Source organism: Colossoma macropomum, unplaced genomic scaffold (assembly GCF_904425465.1).
Source record: "Colossoma macropomum unplaced genomic scaffold, Colossoma_macropomum, whole genome shotgun sequence".
NCBI classification, from domain to species: Eukaryota; Metazoa; Chordata; class Actinopteri; order Characiformes; family Serrasalmidae; genus Colossoma; species Colossoma macropomum.
This window is the reverse complement of record NW_023494807.1, coordinates 25690763-25706694: the sequence shown is the minus strand read 5'-3', so window position 1 is coordinate 25706694 and position 15932 is coordinate 25690763. Positions and strand designations below refer to the sequence as shown.

The following is a 15932-nucleotide window of genomic DNA, read 5'->3' as shown; positions in this document are numbered from 1 at the left end:
GCTGGATGCAATGTTGGAACATTGCTGTAAGGACTTGCTTGCATTCAGCCAAAAGAGCATTAGTGAGGTCAGGTACTGATGTTGGATGATCAGTTCTGGATCACTCCAACTCATCCCAAATGTATTGGATGGAGCTCCATCACTACAGAGAACACAGTCCTGGCACTGGGCATGGTGACCTTAGGCTCTTGTGCAGAGTGCCTCACTCTGCTGTCACTGCTTTTGCATGGTAATTGTTATGTTGCGTGTGTTCAACTGAACACCTGTGTCAGAGACTCGAGACTCAACTGGGACTGACACCTCAGAGATTTAAGACTCATCTTAGACTTACATCCTGGAGACTCAGGACTTGACTCTGACTCAAAGCCCGGTGACTAAAGACTTGACTCGGACTCACAACCCAGAGACTTGAAAACTCAAGAATCGCCTTGGACTTGAATCCCAGAGACTCAAGACTTGACTTGGAGTCTCATAGTTTATAGATGCAATAAGTGCATCTTAAAGTCAATGAATTCACTAATTAGAAGAGGTGTCTGCACACTTTGGAATATACAGTGTAGTTACAATGTTTTGATATGACGGTGAGTATATCCTTAGAAAGTCTGTGCATATTACTCTGGTCTTATTCAGTTTACACTGACTTTCTACGTTACACATTGACTCCAAGGTCTTGTGTATGGCATTCAAAGTCCTTAATGGCCTAGGTCCAGCATATTTAGCTGATATCTTGAGGCATTATTGAAGCATCTTCTTCTTACATAGGCTCTCCGAAATAGTTTTCCAGAAATTATTACTAATGCTAGCTCTATACGTGCTTCAAAACACATTTGTTTAGCTTGTTGGGTCTCTTCTCCTGTTATATTCTGCCATTCGTAGCCATATGCTGCTATATATTTCATCCATTTACCTGGTTTAAAAACTAGCTAAGATCTTTTCAGCCTGATGCATGAATTTCTCTCTCTCTTTTTCCATCTATCCTATAATCTGTCTTTCCATGCATCCAACCACCCATTCAACCATGCATTTTTCCACTCATCCATCCATCCGTTCATCCATACATCCATCCATATCCATCCATGCATCTTCTCTCCCCACTTTAGTCTTGTTCCATTGCTCTTTTACTCTCTCTCATCCATCACTTTGGGAGGTCTATCACATGGCAATGCCCATGGGTATCTTTGCAGGGCCCCGCCTCCTTTCCCACCTCTGTGTGGTGACAGTGCAGAGAGAGTGGAGTGCTGGGCTGTTTTTCAGCAGGGTGGGCATAAGGCAGGACGGCTGACAGCTTAGTTACACCCAGGACAAATAAGCTGGACGCAGGCCAGAGGAGGAGGATAGAGAGACTGAGGGTAGTTAATAATCACTAAACAGCCGGCCATTGAGTGCTAACATACAGGAGAGAGAGAGAGAGAGAGAGAGAGAGAGAGAGAGAGAGAGAGAGAGAGAGAGACTGTGTCTCTATACTGTGCCTCAACACTGCTAATATTGTTTATGACACAGCAGAGTGAGGGAGAAAGTGACACAGAGAGGGATAGAATAGAATATACACACTTGCATTTAGCAAAAACACAATCTTTTCTCATTAACTTCCAGACTACACGACTTCCTCCCTACTCCCTATTCATTTCACACACACACGACCACACACACACACACACACAAGTGAATGCACAAGGCGTTGCTACTTTCATTCGACTAACACTCCATCACCATGGTAACCGAGAGAGGGGGTGAGAGAGCCCAAAGCAGAAGCAGCAGAGTGTGTGTGTGTGTGCGCATGTGTGTGTAGAGTGTAGGGCTTCAATTATCACGTAAGGAGAATGTGCTCATTGAGAGGGCATCTGTTAGCAAAGGGTCTCCCAGATGTGCAGCCAGGCCACACATACACACACACACACACACACACACACACACACACACAGTGAAAGCCACTCTCTGTGTTATAATAATGCCAGTGACAACGTGCACTAGGTTCATTAACTTCACCTGGACACACAGGTTGGCTCCCTATACATTAACATTGACCCTGCTTTCACCTGGTCACTTCTTGACTCCTGAGTATCAGGACAGTATCTGGATAAGGCTTACCTACATAACAATGCAGGTGTAAATGAACCCATGATGCAGTTAAAGGGCCCATCTCACACTTTTATTGTATTTCTTTCTTCCCCTGAGGTCCAATTATAACGTCTGTGTGGGTTTATGCACTAAAATCAGTCCTAATTCATTTTAACATGACCGTTTTCCAACCTCTCTTTATGCCCTAGAATGAAACAGGATATTTTTGTTACTGTGCCTTTAAGACTGATATATTTTTGCAAGTTCAGATCATGCCTTCAACTGTTGGCGGAAGTATGAGGGAAGACTGATTGAGGGTTGGCGGGGATCTAAGAACTTGGGCTAAAGTTCTGGGCAGCTTCTGTCTGTAGCTAGAAGGCCAGATCCCCCTCATAGCTATAGTACGACTGATGTAGGACTGAAGAACAGGGAGGAGATGGGGTGGAGGTGGGGATTGCGAACACTTCATCATGGGAACAGAAGGTGAGGATGTGAATTTATAGGGTGTTAGATTGGAAGAAGGAGGAGTTTCAGGCATGTTCCTCCCCCCAAACTTCAGTTATAACATAACTACATTAAATGGACTCGGTTCTGATTGTCCTGTATTGTGCCTTGTTCAAAAAAGCAGTCTGGACTGAAAACACTCCTTATAACTTCAGCATGAACGGGCGGGGCTAAATTGCTGTAGGCTGTATAGGTGGATAGATGTGTTCATCACAAAAGCAGTACATTCCAAACAGACCACTTTTGCAGCTTAATTTTCATATATGGACTGTATGGACGGGGCACTGAATGGTATGTTTTGAAACTTTAACAATACTTACATACTTCATCAAACTTTTTAACATACTTCAAAAAAGTTGAAAAACTCCTGTGGGCCTATAAAACAGATTTAAATCCAATCCCTCAAACCATTTCAGGTGGTTTGAGGTAAATTTTAGCCAAATGTTATACATATGCAAATCCGTCCATCTCTCAGAGCCACATTCAACAATCAAAACCCCTCCCAATACTGCGATGGTGCCTCCCCCTGCTGCTCTGCTTATGGTAAAGAGACCACCTACTTTTAGTTTAGTTAATGATACAAGTTTCTGCTCTAAGTTTAGCCTACTTTGCTGGCTTTAGGTCAATCTAGTTAGCTTAACAAAACTGTCAGTTTTGTTAATCTTTACTTCGTCTCATCATTTCAAAGTCTACAATACAATGTGTTTTGACACTCGTGGTACATGACGACTAGTTATTATAGGCAGTCTTGTAGACATGCTGATGTAAAGAAATGGACAACACATGCAAAATTGTATGGAGCCCCGCTGGTGACACCTCATATAAATAAAATATTGCATGGCTTTACTTAGTAAGGCATGGGAACGGGATCATTCCTTAATAAATCATGGCCACTCTTTAGAATCTCATTCCCACGCATTAATATAGCGTGGCCACACATTATTTTTATTTATACAGGATGTCACCAGTGGAGCTCCGTAAAAATTGTGATTTTCTTTTGAATAGAACAGAAAAACGAGGAGCAGTACAGACACTTGGTTGTTGTATATGAGCCGATTTGCATATTACGTGCCACACAGCAATCTGGCTAACCAGAGATGCGTATGCTATTAAATCTCAGGTTACAATCCAGATACTAACCACCAGGTGTAAACGGGGTCAACGTGTGTGAAGAAGAGAGAGAAAGAGAGAGAGGGCGAGAGACCTGACATACTCATGTCTCATGCTGATCATCCTAGCATTACCTGACTATATCCTGATCAGTTTTGCTGTAAATGTAAACACTTGATTGAGCGGCTTTTTGAAGACCCTGTTGGACGAACAGCAGTACAGCATATTAACAGTGCAATAACAAGAACGTGGACGTACCAGAGAGCTTAGGTAGTGAACACGCACACACGCACACTGAAGAAAGTGATGCACTGAATTTACTTGATTTTCATGTTTACATCATTCGCACATTAATAAAATATATCACATCGACTCTTCTTTTGTCTTTCAGTTTGCTTACGTTTGGCCATAACTGTTGATTTTTAGCACATGATGTTGCCATATGGCAACAACTATTTTTTTTGTTATTTTTTGCCTATGATAAAGTAATTTTTTTCTTTTCCTTTCGGAAACTGAGAGCTGATCACACGCCGTCTTGTTGTGTTTTGAACTACTTTTTCATAGGCACACCATATGGCCAAGGCAGACCTTTCAAGCTTTCTCAAAGTGCGAGTATAATTCAATATACACACACAACAATTTTACGAAGAATAAATAAATACAATCTGTGGGAGGTTATAACTTCTTTTCATAAATAAAACCTGCTTAGATTTTATGCATTTTATATAAAATGATAAACTATAATTACTGTTCCCATTTGGCAACAGCATACAACAACGAGGCTGCAATCTGCAATGGGACTAAATGAATACACTGTCATATGACACACTGGACACTGCTATTTGCACTACCTTTTGAAGTCCAGTAGCAGCGTATGGTTTACTCCCATTGTATGCATTGTAGATTGCAGTTCCACGGTCACATGCTGTTGCCATATGGCAACAAAAAAAAAGAGAAAATCATACATTTCACGCACTAAAAGGATAATATATGTTATTAATGTGGAAATGATGTACACACTTGAATCAAGATTAATGCACTACTTTTTTTCTCAACGCAACTCACCCAAACACTCCAACAACAAACTAACAAGAAGGACCCGAGGAAGAAGAGAAAGAAAGGAAGAAAGAAGAAGAGGAAGAAGAAGAAGAAGAAAGAAGCTGTACAGATATGTGCTCGTCGGCATGGAACACCTACAATAAACACCATCCAGTTCTGGTAGCCTGAATGTTTTGTTTGCTTCTTCCTACAAGTGGTTTTATACACAATCCGTTCATATTTCTACAGCGTTCGGCTCGAAGGCGGCCAGGTATTTCTGAAGATTGTCCTTGTGGGCTTTGTTCGTCTTCTCAACGTGACTGAAAGCGAGCTCCTCTCCTCATACAGAGCGTAATGGGTCCACCATGAGTCCAGTATCGTCCAGTCAATGCACGCTGTTGCCAAAAATGCAAGCAGAAGAAAAGTATATACATACGTATTCCATTAGGCGGCACCTTCAATATGAAGGTTTACTCTGGAGATAGATTTATATTTATTTAAAGATATACACACAGAAGCTATCAGACGGACGTCCCTCGGCAAAAGCCGGCCATCTGTAGATCAACAGGTAGTGATGCTGGGAAGCGGAAGGACTAGGAGGTATAGCTGTCTTTCGTTTCAATAAAAAAAAAGAAGGAAATAAATATACATGAAAAAAAAACAAGGAAAAAAAGGGTTGTTTTTCCAAATATTACATCCTTGATGGTGATTGGTTCATCTGGTGGTTCATCTTCGAAATGTGTGAATGAATGTTAAGGAAATTGGAAGAAAAAAAACAAAAAAACATCTTCTGTCTCTGTACACATCCTTGGTATTAGAAATGGCTTGATTTATGTTTTGATTTCTTAACAGATGGAAAGATGGACATCCTGTATGTGCAGTCAAATGGACAGACAGACAGGAATCCCTGTTTTGTTCTCTCTGGACAGACAGACGGATCACTATAGGCGTGTCTCTGTTTATTCCAGCGTTGGTATGAGTTGGGTCCGGTTCAGATGACCCCGCTCTCTCCGTGTAGGCCGTTCAGATCAGTATGATAGTCTCTACTCTGGCGCGCTCGGACGGGGTGGGGCTGACCCGCTTCTGTTTCCGGAGCAGGCTGCCCGGCCCATCGCTCGGCGCCCCCTGTAGTCATGCCAGGGCAGTGGGGGACTGGCACTGGTTCATCTGCATGGACTGGATGTTACTCAGAATCTTCTTCTGGTGGCCAGCCAAAGTTACACCTATCCTCAACAGATCTCTGTGCAGAGGAAAGCGAGACAAGAGTCAGTGAGAGTGAGTTTCTTCATTGAGTTTAAACAGTGACTAGAATTCAGTGCAACTTTGTCTTCATTTCATGCATGTAGAAGTATATAAAGGGATGAAACGCTGTGTTTCTGAAATACAGCTTGTATATATGTTTTAATACCATGTTTGCGAGTTTTTAGACTGTGCCTTTACTGTATGGGGGTCGTACGAGGGGAGTCTGTGTGATTGTGGGAGAGGACAGAACTCTGGGAACTGGAGTTTCAGGGTGGCTTCTGCTTAGAGCTAGAAAGCAGAATGGTGGTAAGACTTACAAACAGGACTGAGGAACAGGGAGGTGACAGGGGTGGTTCGGAGGAAAACTTTGTTACAGGAAATGAAAGGTCGAGATGGAATTTAGAGGTCATTAGATCGGAGGAGGAGGGGTTTCAGGCATGGTCCTCCCCCATATTTGGTTTTCAATAACTCTATTACATGTATTCACATCTATCTATCTATCTATCTATCTATCTATCTATCTATCTATCCATCCATCCATCCATCCATCCATCCATCTCTATAACACTGTGTATGATATATATATATATATATATATATATATATATATATATATATATATATATATTATACAGTGTTATATATATATTTAGACTGTATATTATATTTTTAGACTGTATATATATATATACATATACACACACATATATACATATATATATACACACACATGTATACATATATAGCCTATACAATAACAAGTAACAAACTGTAACCTTATTGAGTGATTAATAAGGTTAATACTATGTTTGTCTCTTTTCTGGAGTGCCTTGCTATCACTTTGCTGCTGTAGCACTGTGAATTTCCCCGGTGTGGAAGTAATAAAGAATTATCTTATCTGTACTTCATTTCTAGCTTTTATTCCATTTATTTATTTTTATATAATATATAAAAATACATAATGCAAGAAACTCTACTGAGGCCGCAGCCTCACTGCCAGTGGGTCCCTGTTTACATGACATTAAAAATACATACAATTATGAATAATGAAAACACATCAATAAACCACTAATCCATAGAGAACGTACCCCTGCTAATACAGACACTTGCAGCACTAAGTGCACAGAATTATTAAAGATATGTTACCACCTCAAACAGTCACGGGCTTTACTGCTACCTAATAACATCCTGCTGCTGCTGCTACAATAACAGGGAATAAAAATGGTAGTGGTAACAAATAATACAAACAATATTTATTTTATTCATTTTATTGAGTCAAAGGAAACCACCTGGATGAATTAGGGCTATTGTATTATTCCCTAAGCACTACAATGATTTAATTCAAGAGTTCAGATCCAAACAAATGCAGACTTCTTCTACTTTTTACAGCGTAATTTTATAGAGACTTTTGGAAGGTCATCTTTGTCACTGATCTGTACACTGTGACCTCATATTTTATAGGCTTTTAAAACCTTATAACTAAATGGCAAAGACACTGGTTCTATATAGAACCATGAACACTCAAAGAACTATTTGCATGATTAAATGGTTCTCTGTATGGTTCTTCAAATTGATGGAGAATGTGTTGTATATGTTTCTGAAAATGGTTCTATATAGCACCAAAGAGGGCTCTGATATTGTTATGATGTCAAGCTTGTATCAACAGCAGAACCCTTTTTGGTGCTATATAGAACACTTTTCAAAAAGGTTCTACATAGAACCACATATACAGCACACTCTCCATCAATCTGAAGAACGACTTAATGTTGCAAAAGACTTTTAAAGTGTGCAAATGGTTCTTTGAGTGCTCTTTGTTCTATATAGAATCACTGCGTTTACTAAAGAACCCCTGAAGAACCATTTTTTTAAGAGTATCCCTTATTGCTAGAAAGCAAAGTCATAACAATCCTTGGTATTGCTAGCAAACCATATATGAACTGTGAACCGTCAATTCTAGGAGGCAGATCCATCGGGTTAAAATGACCGTTCCAGTGTTTACTTAACCTTCTGCAGCGCGTTGCCTCCTTATAAGATAAAATTGCTTAAATATTACAATGGATTTTTATGCAGTTATGTGTAAAACACCACATATTTTGTATAAGTGTTCACCACTTGAATTCAGCAACTGCCCATTGGCTTCTGTTACAGGTGTATTTCTAGGCGTGATCTTTTCTGGGTACTGGCTAACAGATCGAAATAAGTGTCTGAGGTAACTGACCCTACGCTACATGAATGGTGCGGTCCAATCGGGACACAGCTGCCTAAGTGGGCAGCATTTTTACGGCAGCAGTTTTGCTATCCTGAGACAAAGACTGTCCCATTTGGAAGGCAACATAAGTCAGCTGTCTTCTAAGGTGGCTTACGTTGCATGAATCTTTCTTGGAAAGATCAGTCAAGAGTTCCATCACTTCATTTTAGAAAAGACAGAGGATGGAGCGGTCATTTCTGCTGACTGTAAGTCAAGAAAAGACTTCTGCCATTACTGTTTAGACTGATTGTCATATTTGTGTAAAATATTTAACATATTTGTGTTTGAAGATCACTGTACATCTTTCCTGTGATTAAATTTAGGCATTTTGCTTGTCTATCTCAACCTGACAGGCTGCGTTTGTAACTCATTAGGTGAAGCAATGTTAGTAGGCTTAGCTAGCAGGCTAGCTGTGTAAACACACTAGCACTTCGGTACAAGAGAGAGCTCAGTTTAAAATACTGTCTGTTCACTGTTTAGTAGCGCTTTTTGTCTGTAAACAGTTTAATGGTTTGACTGTAAACTCCTCGGGCACTAAAGTAACGGAAGTGGAGAGGCGTTGGCTGAGAGGTTGAGGAAGAGAGGCTACTACAGGGGAAAACTGTGCTAAACGGCTGGCGGCAGCTCGCTTTTCCAGCGCATGTGGGACAGAACATGGTTAAACCAGTGCTACATACTGATGTTGTCCCTGAACGATGTAAAATACTTTAACTTATTTGATGACGAAGTTCTGAGATAAAATGTTTTTCTAAATAAATACTGAAAATGCTACTTTTTGCCTGCTCTGTTTGTCTAGTACCGCTACACTTTTCACAGTCACATCAATGTTAGGTGAATGTCGAAGGCTAAATTTCAGAGCAGGAGCGCATCAATCAGGTGAGAATGCATAAAATCCTTTCTGTCTGAGTGCATGTTGTACGAAATGAGCAGTTTTATCCTTTGAGGTGGAAATAAAGCGGAGGAGGACAGTGAGTGAAGTGAATGATTCACAAACTAGTAGTCACGATTATCTGTATTTATCTGGGGCGCCAAGTTGAGCACATAACGGCAGATTCGACTCCTTAAAGCAGCCTGTTTTTCATACACAGCAGATTCCTACAACGGCGTCAAGGCAAGGAAAACGGCTGCTGCAGATTTGGGAGCCATCCTTATTCACTGAGGTAATCCACCTTTACAGTCGGAGGTGAGTGACCGCGAGTAAACAGATAAAACAGGTACAGCGCAGTGAAACTTATGATGCATGATGGCTCTGAAGCACTGCCCCGAATGTGATGCCTACTAAGGTTTCTTTTCTCTAAAATGCTGCCCAACAAGAGAGTCACCTTTGAAGGCAGTGACTAGTTAAGCAGCTGCCTCCAGAATGGACTGCACTAAAAAGATTAAGACTGTGTTAAGACAGCAACTGAAGTCTTCAGCAACAAGTTTTATTTCCTCAGAGCTGATGAGTCACTGGGCGAAAGATGGGGTCACTTTTGAAACTGTCCATAACCACAACTCCCCCAGTGGACTCTCTGCTCTGAATAGTCTTTTATCCAGCAGAATAAGCCCGTAGGGTTTCTAACACATTAGCCAGATCAGACCCACTCCTGTTATCACGGAGGTACCACTCCAAAAGCCCACCTGGAGCTGATCTATTCATGTGCTAACAACTTTACATATTCAAATGGCACTGAATTAAGAGCAGAGAGAATATAACCATATCACAGCCTGGCTTTCGCTTACATAAAAAATGGAGCGCAACACTAAACAAACGATTATAGCTGAAAAGCGAGAGGGACGGGCTTTGTTCTGACTAAGTATGTGATGTTATATCACACAAGGCATATGAGAGAGGAAGAGAGAGAGAGACATGGTAACTGCACATCAATATAAAGAGAGACAGAGGGACTGAGATGGATAAACAGAGACAAAGAGAGAGAGGGAGAGAAAGAGAGAGAGAGAGAGAGAGAGGGATGAGAGAGCATCAGAGGGAAGAGAAATAAGGCCACCCACTCCTGACTATGAGAGCAGATGAAAGCCGTGTGTGTGTTTGCACTGCGTGGGACTGCACTCCTGTAAGTAATTAAAGGGGATTTTCACCAAAATTCAAAATTTTTATATATGACCAAAAGTTCGTAGACATATGCAACGGAAACAAGCTGTAAAGGGTCTTAATAGGGAGTTTGTCCTTTTTTTATTTTTTTTGCAGTAACAGCCACCACTCTTGTGGGAAGGCTTACACTAAATGTTGGAACATTGGTGTGAGGATTTGATTGCAGACACAAGAGCATTACTGAGGTCAAGTAGTGATGTTGGATGATCAGTTCTACATCACTCCAACTCATCCCAAAGGATGGAGCTCCATCACTCCAGAGAACTCCAGAGTGTCCAATTCTGTCAGCAATGCACTGAATTTTCTATAATGTTCACACAATTTCTACATTAATAAAATCTATCTTTCAATTCACTTACTCTGGACTGAAACTGCTGATGTAGTACATTTCATTATGGGAAATGAAGTACATACTCAAATCCAGTAAATTCAGCTGGATACATAATGGAATCAACCTTTGCCACTATAGTGTGGTTCTCACTCCCTTCAAATTATGAGAAAGTTAAGGCTAAAGGGAACACATTTCATTGCTTTCCTGTCTGAGACGTCCCCAGGTGCCATCGGTGTCTCGCTGCAATAAAAATGCCTCAGATGTGAACAAAACTTGTGTTTTTTTTTTTCAGCAAGAGGATTTCAAGAGACCCGAAGGCTAAAGTGCTCAGCGCTAGCAGTCGAAAGTGCTTGATAAAGAATAGCTTTTTTCCTTCACAGTAAAGAGAGTGTGATAAAACTTCTCAGGTTTGTCACCTACACTTGATTATCTAGTACGTTAACCTCTCAAACTGCAGGCCTATTATTCAGTCATTGTTCAGTTATTAATCTTAGAGCTTAAACGAGTATGCTGAGAATGTCACGTTCTTGTGTTGTTCAGACAGACATTTCTCAAGATTCACTCCAGAGACTGTTTTTATTCCAGATAAAGGACTTTTTTTCATGAGAAGTGTTTTTCAGTTACTCTGTATGTGTCACAATATTATCCATCTTATTTTGATCACTCTCTTGGAGCTTGGGGTAAGAAAATATAACTGCCTTACAGCAGGAGCTAGCCAGCCTAAAGTGCAGCCTCCACTTTGGGGGTGGTGGGTGTTTTTAACCCAGTGTTACGACTAACGCTACGTGTCCACTTGCACTTTTTTCTGGATATCTCTGCTCACCGCTGGTGAGCGTTTCTATGTCGTTATGGAAATGTAGGAACCGCACTTAACATATATGGGGCACTAAAAATCTGATACGCTGTTAGCTAGCTTCCTTAGCAAGTAACCTACGAGCTCTGTATGGTTTAAATTTTGCCTTATTGCTCGAACCATGTAAACTTCATCCAATCAAACATCTTCTCTCCAAATCTTCACCCATCTTGTCAGTCGGTATAAAATCTGATTATTTTCATTATTATGTAAAACTGTCATGGATTGAGAGAAGAGAAAGAGAGCCATACTTTCCGCTCTTTAATCGTTCGTGATGAAGACCAGTCCACTGTTGCCTGACTGCTTAAATGTGGTCCGGCGGCCGAATTCACTGTAACCATCATGTACTGCGCAATGAGCTCCAGCTCTCCACTGAAATGAATAAGGTGCGGCGAGGCGACGTTGCATGTGGACACATACTGTAAGCCTCCCAAAGCAAACAATTGAAGCCATCCATATCCCCCCATAAGTTCAAAATGTTTAATTTGTTTGAAACTTTTTGTTCACAGATTCATCAAAAATACATTTAATGAACCGGCAGTGTTTGACACAGCCTTTTCTCACTAATCATATTTTTTGACAGATGTTTTTGTAAGTATTAGGACTGGAAAGCTAATTTGGCTCAAACAACACAGAACTGTATTGAATTAACTGAATTTGTGTCATTTCACCAGACTTTTTGAATGAATTACAACTAGACCCTCAGTCTGTCACAATTAACTGCCTATGGGGCAAACATTTTCATTTTCATACAGCCGAAATGTATATTTTCATTTGCAGCAGAGATGTGTAGGCTGATCACTTGTATTTGAAGAATCCAAACCCCCTTACTGTACCAGAGGAACCAGCCTGTTGTCTGGAGAAGTGAAGTTTATTCATTGCGCGCACAGGTACCAGACACCCAGCCAGCCCGTAAGACATTGGACTGACACAGTTTTATAGGTGGACTGATGCCAAGACTAGACCCAGCTTATACACGACAAGCAACAGGTGTGACAAACATGACCATGTAGGGGTAAACACAAAATAGGCAGCCTAAAATACAACTTCAGCGCATTCACACCCAATACAGAATATATAACACAGCACATTTCACAACAATAAATTCCTTCATATTAAAAACACAATCTTGCTCAAATAAGTGTGAAATTACTTAGCAAAAACTAGAATCTGTTAGTTTATGTCTCGCCTTCACCTATTATTCAGTAACTACATTGAAACTAGTAAGTTAACACAGTGTGGGCACACTTACGGGCCTTGCAGTTCACGAGGTCAAAAGGGTAGCCCAGTATAAACTAGCCATTTGTTACAGTAAACAGAATCTCCTTCGGTTGACGGTGATGGACGATGGCCACTCTAGCACCACCAATCTGTTATCTGGATTCTCCAGGATTCAATGCAGCAGCTTCAGCAATGCCTACTGCAGCTTTTTCGTTTGTAAAGCTTCTTTATCTCATTTTCTCCTCAATATATTCAAGCCCAAACTTATACGTCTAAATGTTCCTGCTCATAAGCACATCAAAAAAAGGTTCATTATCAGCTTCTATATTGATTGCATAACTGTGGGCAAGAAAGAATGCTTGTAGTCCGTTTACACCAGGAAAAGTAAGTCAGCTTGTATTAGCAGTGATACTACTGTAGCTAGGAACCTCACTGGGAGCAAGAGTGTGACTCAGTGCAACAAGGACAATCCTTATCACGCATACTGGGGAGTAAATGCAACTGATGAAGCCAAATTACTTCAGCAAGAAGTATGAAATCAATCCCCTGTTCATTTTCTATAGATGACAACTGAGAAACGTTTTGGCATGCAGTAATAGGGTTCAGCTTTAAACACAGTAAAAGCACTGACAGCAGTAAGCAGGCCAGAAACACTCTGTACCATTCCACAGTGCATTAGGACAAGTACAAATGCTTTTATTACTGTTATTTTGGTGGAATTCCCCTTTAGGCCCAGGTCCACTGATTCAGTCCTAGTGCATTCAGCCTCTGACCTTCATGTGACATCAGCAAACACATGGTGTCATATATTTTAACATCTGTTGTGTTAAATATGTTAAAAGTAACACAAAATGTGTTGCATTATACCTGTATAGAGTGCAGCCAGGAATGTTCAAGGGGAATTCCATCCATTTTCCAAAATTTCTACATAATTAAGTTGTTAAGAGTACTTTTTTTGAAATGCATCGTTCTAGAGAAACTTATCAAGTCAGAATTGTTCACAGGGTTGGTAAAAGGAATCAGACATGTGAAGAGCTTTATGCCGCTAAAAGCCCCCTCACAGAAAGCTATTATATGAAATGATTATAAATACACTGCCTGATACGGAAGTCCAGAGTGGCCACGACCTGTTGCTATAATTTTCTGGATTGTTATCTTGAGATAACAAGTTCATTATTGTGTGATCTTAAGATAACAACTTTGTTATCTTGAGATCAGAAGATAATGAAGGCATGATCTCAGGATAACAACTTTGTTATCCTGAGATCACACGATAATTAACTTGTGATCTCAAGAAAACAACTCCTGTTATCTTGAGATCACAAGTCATAACAACTCTTGATATCTTGAGATCACAAGACAATTAACACGTGATCTCAAGATAACTCCTGTTAACTTGAGATCACGAGGTAAGTCATGATCTCAAGATAACAACTTTCTTGTCTTGAGATCACAAGATAATTGTCGTGATCTCAAAATAACAACTCTTATCTTGAGATCGCAAGATATTTAACTCATGATCTCAAGATAACAACTCTTGCTATCTTGAGATCACGAGATAATTAAGTCATTATCTCAAGATAACAATCCAGAAAATTATAACTACCTCATGGCCTCTCCAGACTTCCATAGCCTGAAGCCTGAGACATTGTTTTATGAGGTTTTCAGATAAGCTTTTAGCCTAAATCATATCTTCAAAAATATATTCATAGTGGAGGCGTATATGTAGGACATTACACACATTATTCTGAATTTACTACTATTTTATCATTCGTAACATTATTTATAAAACTTGTAAGACATAGTTTTTCTGTATATTTTGCACTGCAGACATCATGACCCTGGCTTTGATCAATGATCACCAGCATTGAAAAGAAATCTGCGTTCTCTATAATGCACCATTTCACATTAAACCACTCTGAATGACTGTTCACATCTCCATGATTGATTTACGCAGGAATTCGGAAAAATCGGTGGAATTCATGTTTTTCGATTCACTTCTTTGACTGGGGATTCTTTGCTCTCCTTGGCCTCTCCAAGGTTGCATCTTCAAATAGCAAAGCTTGCCTCATGTAAATCAATTAATCTGCTCAAATCCTTTCTCAGTAAGTCACATGGTGCTCTTCTCAAATGCATGGGTAATCCCTACACCTCCACACAGCCACAGCCATTCTCTATCTATTAATAATTACCATCTGTCTCATGTTTTCTGATCAATATGATTCATCCAGTGGAACGTGAGAACACACGGAACAGGAGAAAGCTAGCTTTTGACCTGAAAACCAGAGCAACAAATAACTCCACCACCCTTTCCATTAAATGATAACACTAAAACCTGCACTTCTGAACATTTTTGGTCTGATATGATGGGTAATATGCTTATGTCAGTGTTATGTCATGCTGAAGAAAGGTGACAGACTCACTCAGAGGTCATTTGAGCGACCAGCTGGAGCGAAGTGAAGCCGGAGTTGAGGAAATTGTCTCTGTACTGCGACATTTTAATGGCCGACAGCCAGTCCTCCACTGAGCTGAAGGTGTTGAAGTCGGGGATGGACCTGTCCAGCAGCGGCTGAGACGGACTGCGGAGAAAAGAAAAGAGAGAGAGACGTATAGCATATTTCCAGTACTTTAAAGGGTCTCTGAGCTGAGTGTTTTCTAGAGATGATAGATGGGGCCAGCAGGAGGGGGAACAGTGTTCCCCCCTACAATAATAGAGAAACTCGCATGCTGTCCAGCTTGGATGAGATACAGATATTAGACTATAACTCGCAGGCTAGTGTTTGCTTACTAGTATTCGGTTTTATGTCTTTAAAATGATGTCAGAGCCTATTCTGATTGAGGTGTATACATGGACATATTCTATTCCAATTGAGCTATTAGTCGGACAATTAGCAGATTATCAAGCTGCACGTAAATGTGGCTATTGTGTGGCAGAGGCGAGCTGGTTTGTGCCGAAGGAGCAGCGTAGTCCTCTAGCATCTTGTCACAGTACGATTTATTTACAGAATTTTATTAAAACTGTTATTTTACAATTCAAGGTATGCGTTTGGGGTGGTTTTAGCTTTAAATCTGTACTGTACTCTTTGAAAAAAGGGAATAAAAAAAAGGAAACCCAAAGTGTTCATCCTTGCCATGGTATCAATGAGTGAAGCAAAAATGTTCTCTTTTAAATTGTAAGATGAATCATGCCAAATATGAAAAGGGCACATGAACTAATACAATGAAAAGGCCAATT

The 15932-nt window shown here is 40.3% G+C and overlaps 1 protein-coding gene across 1 annotated transcript in view; it reads right to left on the bottom strand.

Moving 5' to 3' along the window:
* Positions 1–3224: 3224 nt before the first annotated feature.
* The window catches only part of LOC118796783 (ephrin type-B receptor 1), a 388416-nt gene continuing 375708 nt past the window's right edge, over positions 3225–15932 (bottom strand). The window contains exons 16-17 of the mRNA XM_036555886.1: positions 15121–15276; positions 3225–5950 (exon numbers count right to left, since the gene is read on the bottom strand). Of these exons, the coding sequence (XP_036411779.1) occupies positions 5842–5950; positions 15121–15276 (265 nt within the window). The 3' untranslated portion in view covers positions 3225–5841. The remainder of the gene's footprint in view (positions 5951–15120; positions 15277–15932) is intronic.